At 47.5% G+C, this 12,828-nt stretch overlaps 1 protein-coding gene across 1 annotated transcript in view; it reads left to right on the plus strand.

The window, feature by feature from the left end:
* znf652 (zinc finger protein 652) overlaps positions 1-12,286 on the plus strand; it is a 40,284-nt gene extending 27,998 nt beyond the window's left edge. Inside the window, exons 8-9 of the mRNA XM_056288612.1 lie at positions 11,545-11,967; positions 12,013-12,286. Coding sequence (XP_056144587.1) covers positions 11,545-11,967; positions 12,013-12,152 — 563 coding nt within the window. The 3' untranslated portion in view covers positions 12,153-12,286. The remainder of the gene's footprint in view (positions 1-11,544; positions 11,968-12,012) is intronic.
* Positions 12,287-12,828: the final 542 nt, after the last annotated feature.

The following is a 12,828-nucleotide window of genomic DNA, read 5'->3' on the forward strand; positions in this document are numbered from 1 at the left end:
GTCCATGACAGACAGCCAGAACACCGCTGTCTTGCCGAGGTGACCCTTGCGGACCTTGTCTTGGTACTCCAGATAATGCCTGATGATGTTGAGGGTGGAGTCATCTTGAAGAGCAAGGTTGAGGTTCTGTCGGTCACACGACTTGATAAGGTTGAGCAGAGCCTCAGCTGGACATCCTCCTCCTCGATAAAGGGCTACAGCAACAGCTGCTCCAGTGCTTCACAGACGGTCTTGAGACAGAAGAAGGCCTTGGAGTATGCCTTTCCACTTAACACATTCTTTAGGCAGCCAATTGTGACCAGCTGAACTTCAAGGGGGATCTCAGCATAGCCTGAACCATGGCACTTATTGTTAGTGATCCTACCAAGGTAGTTCATGGCAGAGTGGAACTGCCCCAGGAGGACTAGGTGGTGCTTGTACCTCTCCGGGAACTTCCAGACAAGTGGTAGGGCCTTCATGCACACACCCAGATCAAAGGTGTGGATGGTGTACTTCTGACTGACCTCAGCTGCAGCTTCCTCAGACTGCCTCAGGAGCTCCTGCACCACCTCATACTGTGTGATGGGCTGGTTGATAGGCATGTAATAGTTGATGGTAGACTTTTTTTAGGAGTAGCACCAGTGCATGAGATGAAGCCGCCCTGACCTGGCACCTTCTGCATGCCGTTACTTGAGATCATCCTAGAACCGTTATTTCACCACAATTAAAATAATGCTTAAAACCAATTGCACCCAGTTAGACCAAAAAGTCAAATATATGCATAGTTATGATAAGGAACACCCATACCTGCTCAACATCCAGACGTAGTACACTTGAAGACAGGCCTTGAACACTTGGTCATTCTCAGCAGGAGGGATGAAGGACGCATTTGCAGTGAACTTGGGGCCCACTCTGATGCCAATGTTTAGCAGAGAGAGGGTCTCGGGTGTGTCCAGCTTCAGACGATGGTCCATGGTCTGGTCATATCTAGGAAGTGTCCGCTCTTGACTGCTTGTGGCACCAGGCTTTGTCTCCTGGACCATGATGCTGCCAACAATATTGACTTATGTTTGAGCCATGGACATTTGTTATGATTTTGTTGAGGTTGTCCCACTCATTGAGGAACACCTCATTCCCGTCCCCTGTGATGATGGAGAGTGTGAGGAAGGTTGACACTTCATCGATGGCCTTGGCCATGGTGGTCTGCAGCTCCAACCCAAAATCATACGACTCAGAGGGGCCCAGTCTCTGCAGAATGGTGGTCAGCTACTTGCTGTGGTACAAGTGACAGACTGTGGCACATAGAAGTATGTGCTTGGGAAGTTTCCACTTGTCATTTGTCACTGATCTGCAGACGTCCTGTCCTATAGAAAGCACAAGTCGGCGGGTGTTCTCACACATTTTAGAATCACTAGCACCAGCAAGACAAGGGTGAGGAACCTGTCAAGCTCCTCGGGTAACGGCTTATCTGCTCCCTTGTGTAGTTCATCTGCAGTGGGTGGCCAGGGCAGCACACTGGACTCCAGGAAGGCCTTCTTGATGATGTTATGCAGGGAGAGGGCTGCGTCTTTCATTTGATGGGCTGTTCCAAGCTGATAAGCAAATGCCATGGCGTCCTCCAAAGTGATACAAGAACTGTAGACCAAGTAAAACAAAAAGGATCTTTTGTTTTTCAATGAAACCCTGGAAAAGGCCAAGCATTTCCCAAGCTCCTCGTCATTCTGTAGATAGCTCATAAGTTTCTCAGCTCGGTATTCAGAGCTTGGTGCATTGTGCTCCTCAAGCTCAAGGACATATAAGCAACGCAGGCAGCTGAGCTGTAGGACATGATTGCCGTCTACAATTTGTTCCTTGACATACTTGCTCACCACATTGTAGGCTGCACTGTGTGCTGCAGTCTTCTTAGCTTGGCCTGTGTCTTCCTTCTCCATCTTGCGGGTATGGTGGAAGTACTCGAGGTTGAAGTTGTTGCGACATGTCTCATAGTATTGAGCCTCTCTTGCAAAGAAATCTTCACCATTGACTTTACGAGGCAGCCTGCTTTTTTCCGAGAGCTTCAGCCATAGGCTCAATACGCTTCTATGCTGGCTCTTTGTTCTTCCATGTTGGAAACTTGATAGGCCTCTTGGTTTTCCCATGCACTTTTCGTTGAAACTTGTCACAGAAAATGCATTTTTTGGGAAAGACAGAGCATGCTGCAGCTTGTGCAGTTTTTGACTTTTGATGAGAATAGTTCTGTGTTGCAGAGGGCTAGTCTGAAGTAGCACTTCAGTAGCTGAGCTTTTCAATCGATCCAGCTTTGATGTGAAGTTCAGGTAATAGTTCCTATGGTACCCAGTTGTCTCCAAGGCGACACCATCTAGTGTTTCCGGCAGCAGATCACAAACAGTCTTCATACGATAAGGCAAATCTACTCGCCCAGCTAGTCTTCTATCACGGATAATGAATAAATGTGACAATTGCTCTTTGGATGACCTTTTATAGAATTGAAGAAAGTAAAATGGTCATCAGATGCACTTGGGGTGTGTAATACACAAGTGGGAGTAGGGCTTTTGAGAGGGGGTTCAGACACGTCAGAACTCTGATCACATTTGCTCTTTCCCCTTTTCCTCATGGTTTGTTGTTTTTATATAGTCTACCACTACAGAGGAAAGAGTAATATCAACATAAATTTAGCTTCATGGAACTGTTTGCCAGCTGTTTTGAAAAGTACTATACTGTGGCGGACACTAGGGGCTATGCCTCTCACCCAGCAGGACTGTGAGCTGGGGGCGTGGTTTACGTTCCCGGGCTCGCCGGGGCAGGGTTGTTCCTGCCTCAGTTGGGTTTTTGGAGTTGAGGAATAAACATCAAACTCGCCTTGGTCTCATGTGTTTTTCCTCATTCCTGCCACATTGGTGACCCCGAATTGAACATGTTTGGAGCGGAAGATGTGTGTGAATCCACTTCGGCCACGCCGCCCCAACTCTCACAGCCGGCCGTTCTCGCCGCGGCTGTGAAACTCCCAGAGTTCTGGCGGAGCGACCCGGCCTCGTGGTTCCAGCATGTCGAGGCGCTGTTCCAACTGCGTGGAATCTCCGCGGACGACTCCAGATACTATTTGGTCGTCGCTGCGCTGGACCAGCAGTCCACACGCCGGGCCATGCAGCTGTTGCGCGCCCCTCCGCAACACGATAAATACGTCGCCCTCAAACATCTTCTGCTCCGGAGGTACAGTCTATCTACCGCAGAGAGGGCAGATAGAATCCTTTCCCTATCCGGTTTGGGCGACGGGACGGCTGTGGATCTCATGGACAATATGCTGTCGCTGCTAGGCTCAGACGAAGGTGGGTTCCTTTTTCCGCACGTTTTCCTGTACCAGCTCCCGTCTCCTGTGCGCACGGCTTTGGCTAACTCCCCGTGTCTGGCCGCTGGTGACTGCCGAGGTTTGGCTGAGGAGGCCGATCGGGTCCTGCTGGCTACCAGACGGTTCATTGTGCAGAGTGTGGCATCGGAGCCTCTGCAGCCGACGTCGGAGGACACGGACCCGGCAGTGGTGGCTGGAGTGACTGCCCGGAGACGGCGCGGGAGAGGCCTCTGTTTCTTCCGCCAGCGGTTCGGCGGCAAAGTGAGGCGCTGCGTCCCTCCGTGCATGTTTGAGGCGGCGGGAAACTCCAGGGCCAGCGCTCAGTAGCAGCTGTGGGCGCTGGCGGTCGTAGTGAGCTGCTCTTCATTAAGGACACGATGTCAGGAAGACGGTTTCTGGTGGACTCAGGCTCGCAAAAGAGCCTTATCCCTCCTGCTAAGACAGACAGGTCGACCGAAGGTGGCGGCCCACAGTTAAGTGCAGCTAACGGTTCGTCCATTGCGACGTTTGGCACAAGGTTGGTGACTGTTTGCTTCCACGGGCGCCATTTTGAGTGGGACTTTGTAGTGGCCGCCATTACGGTTCCTATTATCGGCGCGGATTTTCTGTGTGCTAATGGTCTGCTGGTTGATGTTGCAAACCGCCGTTTAATTGATGCTGTGTCTTTCGCCACTGTTCCGTGCGAGACAGGGGGAGCCGGGCCGTCAACACACGCTAACTTTTTAGCATTAGGTGATGTTTTTCAGCGCTTGCTGGCGGATTTTCCATCGGTGACTACGCCTGCCTTTTCCACTGCGATTACTAAACACGGTGTAGAACATTTCATTCCCACTCTGGGACCGCCAGTTTTTGCGCGCGCGCGGCGCCTCGACGCAGTAAAATTGGCTATTGCTTAGGAGGAGTTCGCCATCATGGAGCGTCTGGGTATAGTGAGGCGTTCCAACAGCCCGTGGGCCTCGCCGCTTCACATGGTAACCCAAGGCGGATGGGTCGTGGCGGCCTTGCGGCGGTTTTCGCCGCCTGAACAACGTCACCGCCAATGACCGCTATCCCATCCCACACATACAGGACTTTTCCATACGCCTGGCAGGTACCACTATTTTCTCTAAGGTGGACCTAGTGCGCGGCTATCATCAGGTTCCCGTGCGCGCAGAGGACGTGCCCAAGACCGCAGTGATCACCCCGTTTGGGCTTTTTGAGTTCATGCGCATGCCTTTTGGCTTGAAGGGGGCAGCGCAAACCTTTCAGAGGCTGATGGACTAGGTGTTGCGTGACCTTGATTTCGTGTTCGTTTATCTCGACGACATATTAGTGGCCAGTCCGTCAGCTGAAGAGCACCTGGCGCACCTGAAACAGGTTTTCCGTCGTCTGGACGAACACGGCCTGATAGTCAACCCGGCCAAGTGTCAGTTTGGACTGCCGGTGATTGACTTCTTGGGTAACCGCATTTCGCCGCAAGGCGCGGTCCCGTTGCCTTCTAAGGTGCAAGCGGTGGCGGAATTTCCCCGCCCAGTCTCTGTTAAGGCATTGCAGGAATTCTTGGGAATGGTGAATTTCTATAACCGTTTCCTCCCTCGCGCTGCCCACCTCCTTCAGCCACTTTACGAAGCCCTGCGGCTTAAGAAGGCTAACGACCCTGTCGACTGGACTCCCGAACAGGTCCAGGCCTTTGACGGAGCTAAGTGCGCCCTGGCTAACGCTGCCCTCCTCGCCCATCCCACATCCACGGCGTCCATAGCTTTAACAACCGATGCGTCTGACATAGCCGTGGGGGCTGTGGTTGAACAGCGTGTGGCGAATGCGTGGCAGCCACTCGCATTTTTTAGCCGCAAACTGCGAGATAGCGAGCGCAAGTGTTAAAGTGTGTTGTTACCTTCTACTAATGAGACGTTACAACTCGTTTCAACCCCACGGGGCTATAAACTTTAATAATAACTTCGGCACGTAAGGTTATGCATCATGCTCGGTCCGTTATTCCAGGTGCAACAACCTAAACGACCCCTGTGTAAACAAGGAACTAAACAATGGTTCCTAACAATAGTTCCTATTGTTACATCCTTTCTCTTTTCAGTTTCTTCTCTTTTTTTTTAGAACCTTTAATACATTTGCACAACATTTGTGATTCACTTTTTTTTCTTTTTCATTCATGCCGGGTTCCAGGCCCCGTTAACCACTGTTTTCCGCGGTCGTTCGTGCCTGCAGAGCTCATGTCAGCTCATTTTGTTTTTGTACGGCATGATGCTCACCGCTCGCCCCTCCAATCCCCATACGATGGCCCATTTCGGGTTCTTGAGACGGGTCCTCAGGGTTTTGTGCTAGATATGGGTGGGCGTAGGGAGCGTGTCACGCTTGATAGGCTTAAACCGGCGCACAGAGTGGCAGGTGAAGTTGTGTTTCCGGCCCAGGTTCCCCGTCGGGGTCGTCCTCCTTCCAGGACCCCGGCAGTGTCTTCACGGGTTCAGCATTCTGCTTCTCAGCCGGCTTTGGACTGTGTTTCACCTACTGTTTCGGCTGAGGGACGGCGCAGCCGTTATGGCAGGCTGCTTAAGCCTCCAGTGAGACACTAAGTTTCTTTCCAGGAGTCCCTTCTGGGTGTTCGGGGGGGGGGGCTGTGTGGCGGACACTAGGGGCTATGCCTCTCACCCAGCAGGACTGTGAGCTGGGTGCGTGGTTTACGTTCCCGGGCTCGCCGGGGCAGGGTTTTTCCTGCTGCAGTTGGTTTTTTGGAGTTGAGGAATAAACATCTAACTCGCCTTGGTCTCATGTGTTTTTCCTCATTCCTGCCACAATACAAATAAAGTCATACTTACTTCCAGCCTACTTACTAACTAGCTACGTTAGCTAGCTAACGTTATCTAGTGTTAGCTAGCTATCTAGGAAGTAAGCTAATTTACAAATAGTCTTACTTACGTCTAGCCTACTTACTAACTATCTAAGTTTGCTAGCTAACGTTACCTAGTGTTAGCTACTTATGTAGCAAGAAAGCTACTCTGATGATAATATACTCCTTTCATATATTATTTATATATCCATATTATCACTGTAGTGACATGAAATATTTACAGTTGTAAAACATGTAGATAATACTTACATATCAGATGTAAAATCTTCTTGTTGTATCTTGCTGAGTGATGACGATTGATATTTGAAATGTGTAAGTAGCAGTTACCAGTACACAATAAGTAGTTACCATGGCAACCGCGTGGCATTAGTAAGTAGCAGCATTGCGCTGCTGTTCATGCCAATTTGTAAATATTTATGATTTATGTAGATTTTTATGTGTGTTATATTTTAGATTTTTCAACTTTCTGGCTTGTTTTGATTGCACTTTCATTGCAAAGGTATTGCAAAAAAAAAAAAAAACAAACCGGGGGATTCACTTTTGATGAGCTGTAGATTGACGGTGAGATGGACAATGATGATGATCAGTTAAATGGGGTTTTGATTACTTTTTCATTCAGTTAGCTAGTATTGTCAGATTGCCATCTATGTCAGTTAGAGTGATTGTCATCCATTTAATAACCAATTGATATAAGAGAATAAAATAGTTTAAATTGGCTATTGCAAGAAACTACTGTGAAACAAAAGACCAAAAGTTATATTGTTACGAGCCTTATATTAATAAGGCTCATAACATAACACCATAACTCAAAAGTTATTATGTTATGAAAACTGTTGTGTGGAGTTCAGGCAGGAGTTAAGACAGGCACTGGGTGGTGGTGAAGAGTTGCCAGATGGCTGGGCAAGCACTGCAGAAATAGTTAGGGAGACAGCTAGGAAGGTACTTGGTGTGTCATCAGGACAGAGGACTTGGTGGTGGAATGAGGAAGTACAGAAAAGTATACAGAGGAAGAAGTTGGCAAAGAAGAAGTGGGATAGTCAGAGAGATGAAGAAAGTAGACAGGAGTACAAGGAGATGCAGCGTAAAGCGAAGAGAGGGGTGGCAAAGGCAAAGGAAAGGCGTATGGTGAATTGTATGAGAGGTTAGACCCTAAGGAAGGAGAAAAGGACTTGTACCAATTGGCTAGACAGAGGGACCGAATTGGGAAGGATGTGCAGCAGGTTAGGGCGATCAAGGATAGAGATGGAAATGTGCCGACAAGCGAGGAGAGTGTCCTGAGAAGGTGGAAGGAGCACTTTGAGGGGCTGATGAATGAAAAAAATGAGAAAGAGAAAAGGTTGGATGATTTAGGGATAGTGAATCAGGAAGTGCGGTGGATTAGCAAGGAGGAAGTGAGGGCAGCTATGAAGAGGATGAAGAGTAGAAAGGCAGTTGGTCCTGATGTGGAGGCATGGAGATGCTTAGGAGAGATGGCAGTGGAGTTTTTAACTAGATTGTTTAACACAATCTTGAAAAGTGAGAGGATGCCTGAGGAGTGGAGAAGAAGCATACTGGTACTGATTTTCAAGAACAAGGGCGATGTGCAGAACTGTAGCAACTACTGAGGTATAAAGTTGATCAGCCACAGCATGAAGATATGGGAAAGAGTAATAGAAGCTAGGTTAAGAGGAGAGGGGACAATTAGTGAGCAGCAGTATGGTTTCATGCCACGAAAGAGCAATACAGATGTGATGTTTGCTTTAAGAATGTTGATTGAGAAGTATAGAGAAGGTCAGAAGGAGTTACATTGTGTCTGTGGATTTAGAGAAAGCATATGACAGGGTGCCGAGAGAGGAGGTGTGAGGAAGTCGGGAGTTGCAGAGAAGTATGTAGGAGTGGTGCAGGATATGTATGAGGGAAGTGTGACAATGGTGAGGTGTGCGGTTGGAATGACAGATGGGTTCAAGGTGGAGGTGGGATTACATCAAGGATCGGCTCTGAGCCCTTTTTTGTTTGCAATGGTGATGGCCAGGTTGACGGACGAGATCAGGCAAGAGTCTCCATGGACTATGATGTTTGCAGATGACATTGTGATCTGTAACGAGAGTAGGGTGCAGGTTGAGGAGAGCCTGGAGAGGTGGAGGTATGCACTGGAGAGAAGAATAATGAAAGTCAGTAGGAGCAAGACGGAATACCTGTGTGTGAATGAGAAGGAGGACAGTGGAATGGTGGGGATGCAAGGAGTAGAGGTGACGAAGGCATCTGAGTTTAAATACGTGGGGTCAACTGTCCAAAGTAACAGGGAGTGCAGAAGAGAGGTGAAGAAGAGAGTGCAGGCAGGGTGGAGAGGGTGGAGAAGAGTGTCAGGAGTGATTTGCGCCAGAAGGGTACCAACAAGAGTTAAAGGGAAGGTTTACAAGATGGTTGTGAGACCAGCTATGTTATATGGTCTGTAGACAGTGGCACTGACGAAAAGACAGGAGGCAGAGCTGGAGGTGGCAGAGTTTAAGATGCTAAGATTGTCATTGGGAGTGATGAAGAAGGACAGGATTAGGAACGATTATATTAGAGGGACCGCTCAGGTTGGATGGTTTGGAGACAAAGCAAGAGAGGCAGGTATGAGATGGCTTGGATGTGTGGAGGAGAGATGCTGGGTATATTGGGAGAAGGATGCTGAATATGGGGCTGCCAGGGAAGCGGAAAAGAGGAAGGCCAAAGAGAAGGTTTATGGATGTGGTGAGGGAGGACATGCAGGTGGCTGGTGTGACAGAGGAAGATGCAGAGAACAGGAAGAAATGGAAATGGATGATCTGCTGTGGCGACCCCTAACAGGAACAGCCGAAAGTAGTAGTAGTAGTAGTAGTAGTAGTATATTGTTATGAGCCTAAAATTTCTTATTTGCCCGTTTTTCACAATAAACAGTAGTTGTACCATGTCAATAACCTTTCCATTTGATTCCTGGTGTCAAAATTATATGAAAAAGTGGGTTCATTTGTTTTTGTGTGTTGTCTGGTTCAGGAGTTGTGAAAATCCATGTTTTTTTGCCACTCGTGTGGACATCAATTCAAGATGGCTGCCAAACGAACCCCATGGGCCATTAGTTGACCTTGGCAACATGAAAAATTCTTAACAAGACACAATTAGGATCCTAAAAATACATGTTACAAAAAAATGCCACGTGGGTACATGGGAACCTATTTCTCCTGCTTGACTACTGCTCTCAGGGTCGCGTGGATGCTGGAGCCTATCCCAGCAGTCATTGGGCGGCAGGCGGGGAGACACCCTTGACAGGCCGCCAGGCCATCACAGGGCAATTTTGCTGAATTCTCCCTATGTTATAACACAGCTAATTGCTAAGCATTCACGAAAGTAAGTACTTCTAAATTCACAAAAGTAACACCCCAAATTACCCAAATGGGATCAGATGGTTGAACAGTGGCAGTGGATGTGGTTGGAAAAAGACTCATCAAAAACAGGGACTGCAGGCAAAGTGGAAACCGGAAAGAGACCGTTTGAAACCAGAGGGAAGGAGGAAGACAATTGACTATGACAGCAAAAGGAGGAAAGGAAGACAGAATGTAGGGAGAACTTGAACTCATAACTGGTTGTACAGGGTGTTACACTGACACTGTCAGTAATTTGTCAGTTGTAGGTAGGCTCAGGAAAATCGCTATATATAGATGCCAAAGACATTTGAGGCTTAGCCTGCAAATAGAGGGTTTCTCCACACAGGAAATCCACTAATAAATAAATATAAAACTTGAGCTCCAGCCCCTGTGCAATCCTGAAAAGTGGATTGGAAAGTGGAATGGGTAAATAATTATTTAAACATTAATAGTTGCTTTAATAAAAAAATCGGATGCACAAAGTTGAAAAATACAAGTCCAGCGCATACGTACCACATTTATAAATGTAATACAAAACATGAAGGTAGTCTCTCATAGGCTGTCATGTCGTTGCATAATCTTCCATCAGCTGATTTAACTGGGTATTCAACTTATAAATGGCAACACTGTGGAGGCATATTAAGTGTTTTCAGCATTACTTTCTTAACTTCATTTTGATTCACGCCAACTAGTCTATCCACTCTCCATGCTATTGTCAGGACCTTAGACCGTAGCTGACTATAGCTCAAGTCAAGATAATTGAAAGAGTTGGGAGAAATTATGTGGGGCTTCATTTTTCAAGACTGCATAGAGTTAGTCCAATGTGTGAAAGTAATGTACACAGTTATTTGTATATGGAGTGGAAAAGCAAAATCCTGTTGGTTTTGTGGATTTTGGATTTCTTTTGCAGTGGAGACACGTGTTAATACAAGTGTGAACAGAATCTGTCTCAGAAACAATGTGGCTGTATCTGGATAGAAGAAGCCAGGTCTAAACACGCCATAAATCAATTCTATTTTTTCCTGGAAAAAAAAAACCTTTCCACAAACTCAGCAAATTCCTGCATTTTGGTGATATCAGGCGCCGTCTGGTCCTATGGTCACCTCCGTCTCTTCAAATATATTTTGAGTTTGAAAAATGCTATGCAGAAGATCCTTCTAATGTGTTGCTATTTATTGTATATTTCTTGTATTTGTACATCATTGAAGTTGCTTTTTGCCACACTGTATTTGCAAATATATCTGGAACGCAAATATGCATTTTCATTGATTGTATGTGTAACCCATCATCAAACATGCAAATGCTATAGTTCTGTGGGATCCTTGCACACTGACGCAATACCAGAAAACATGCTCTTCATATGCCAAGGAATATTGTTATACCATATCCAGAACTGATTTCCTAGAATTTTGAACTGTGGCCCCTTTTCCAGCTAGGGCTATCTCAGCCAAAACCCAAGCTTTTTCAGTGTGAAAGGGGTATTATGGGGAGCTGTCATATTAACCGTTATCTTTTGATGTTCACTTTCAGTTTACATGAGTATGACAGATAACGTGCAGCCAAGACTAGGGCAATTGGAGAGCCCTCAAATGTGTTAATAGATGGCTGTGTGGGTGGCAGCAGGCAGGTGCAGTGACTCCTTAGGGGGAGGTTAATAAGAGTTACATTCCAATGAAGCGCCCCTGTTCACATTCACATCTCCCTTTCTATAAGTGTGACTTGTAATAGCTTCCTGCAGACTGGGTGGTTTGATGCAAATGCCGTCAATTCAAAATGGCAACTTATTAGCATTTTGAAGAGAAGTTTTGTAAAAGTGAACTTCTTTGCATACCATAGGAGAGTTTTATTCTGCAGGTTGTCCTGCCAGGTAGCACGCACTTTTGAAAATGTTTAATTTGACTACTAATTAGCTGATTGTGATCCATTCTTTTGTTTCCACAATAAGTAGAATCTGTGTATTGATGGTGCCTATTGCTTTTGCTCAATTGTCAACTTCTCCTGGAACCATTCAGGAGAGAAGCCGTTCATTTGTGAGATCTGTGGGAAGAGCTTCACCAGCCGGCCCAACATGAAGCGCCACCGCCGGACCCACACAGGAGAGAAGCCCTATCCCTGCGAGGTCTGCGGCCAGCGCTTCCGCTTCTCCAACATGCTCAAGGCACACAAAGAGAAGTGCTTCCGGGTCACCAGCCCCGTGGTTCTGCAGACCAGTGGCCAGCCTGTGCCTCTCTGCATCTTTGCCAACACCATCTCTTCCTCTACCGGCCCTGGCCCCGGCTCCTCAGCAGCCACCCCAGCCACCTCCTCTCCCCAGCTCGGCCTAAGCCCATCAGGGGGTCCTGTGCCCGTGGGACACACTTTCGCCCATCTGCAGCTCCACTCAACGCCTTCTCACCATCACCCTCACCCCCCCACAGCCCAGCAGCATCTCCCCGGCACACCCCAGCATGCCCCCTCTCACCCTCACCACCACCTAGCAGTGCCCCCCGTCACGCACCTTCCCCCTCCCCCTGCCCTATTCAAGAGTGAGCCTCTCAACCACTGTGGCCATGAAGACAGCAGTTACCTGCACCACATGCCCCCACCTGACAAGGGCCCTGGAACCTCTCAACACCACTGAACTGTGCCCCAGACCCTCCAGGCCCACCGCACCTCAACCCTCCTCTTCTCATAACTGGTTCTGCCTCAGTCTCTTACCTGCAAGGCTTATAATGTAGGTTGGCTCCTCAAAAATAGAACAGGACAAGTCATGATCAGCATTTATACCTGTGTGCTTGAGAAAGATTCAGACTGATACCCTCAGTACACACCTTCAGAGAGACCTGCTCAGAAACTCAACTGACATAGATTGAAAACCTCCTGATGAAATGTTTTGGTTTTTTTTCCCCTTAAGAACATATTTGTAGGAACTCTTCAGAAATTCATTTGAGGAATTCCTATTGTAATATGGGGGGAAGTTTGTGAGTTCTCCTTCCAGCGTGTTTTGTGTAAAGTATAAACTCCTCATCAAAAGCTTCTGGTTAAGGTCTGTATGTATTACCTGGTTTTTGTGGCTCATGAAAGATTCATCTAAACTTTCATATTTACTGTCATGTCAGCTAATGGTTGCACATTGGTCAGGGTGCAGACCCTGTCCATAGCAGTACTCTAGCTACTATATCCTCCCAGCTGTACTGCAGAGCCCTCAGCCTCACCTGGTTATGTATGATGAATGTTCTAACTGATGAGTTACCTCCCCATTTCCCTTCGACCCAGTTCGGGACTTTAGTTCCCACAGGGTTAACAGCAGTAGTGCC

This window comes from Lampris incognitus, chromosome 10 (assembly GCF_029633865.1).
Source record: "Lampris incognitus isolate fLamInc1 chromosome 10, fLamInc1.hap2, whole genome shotgun sequence".
NCBI lineage: Eukaryota > Metazoa > Chordata > Actinopteri > Lampriformes > Lampridae > Lampris > Lampris incognitus.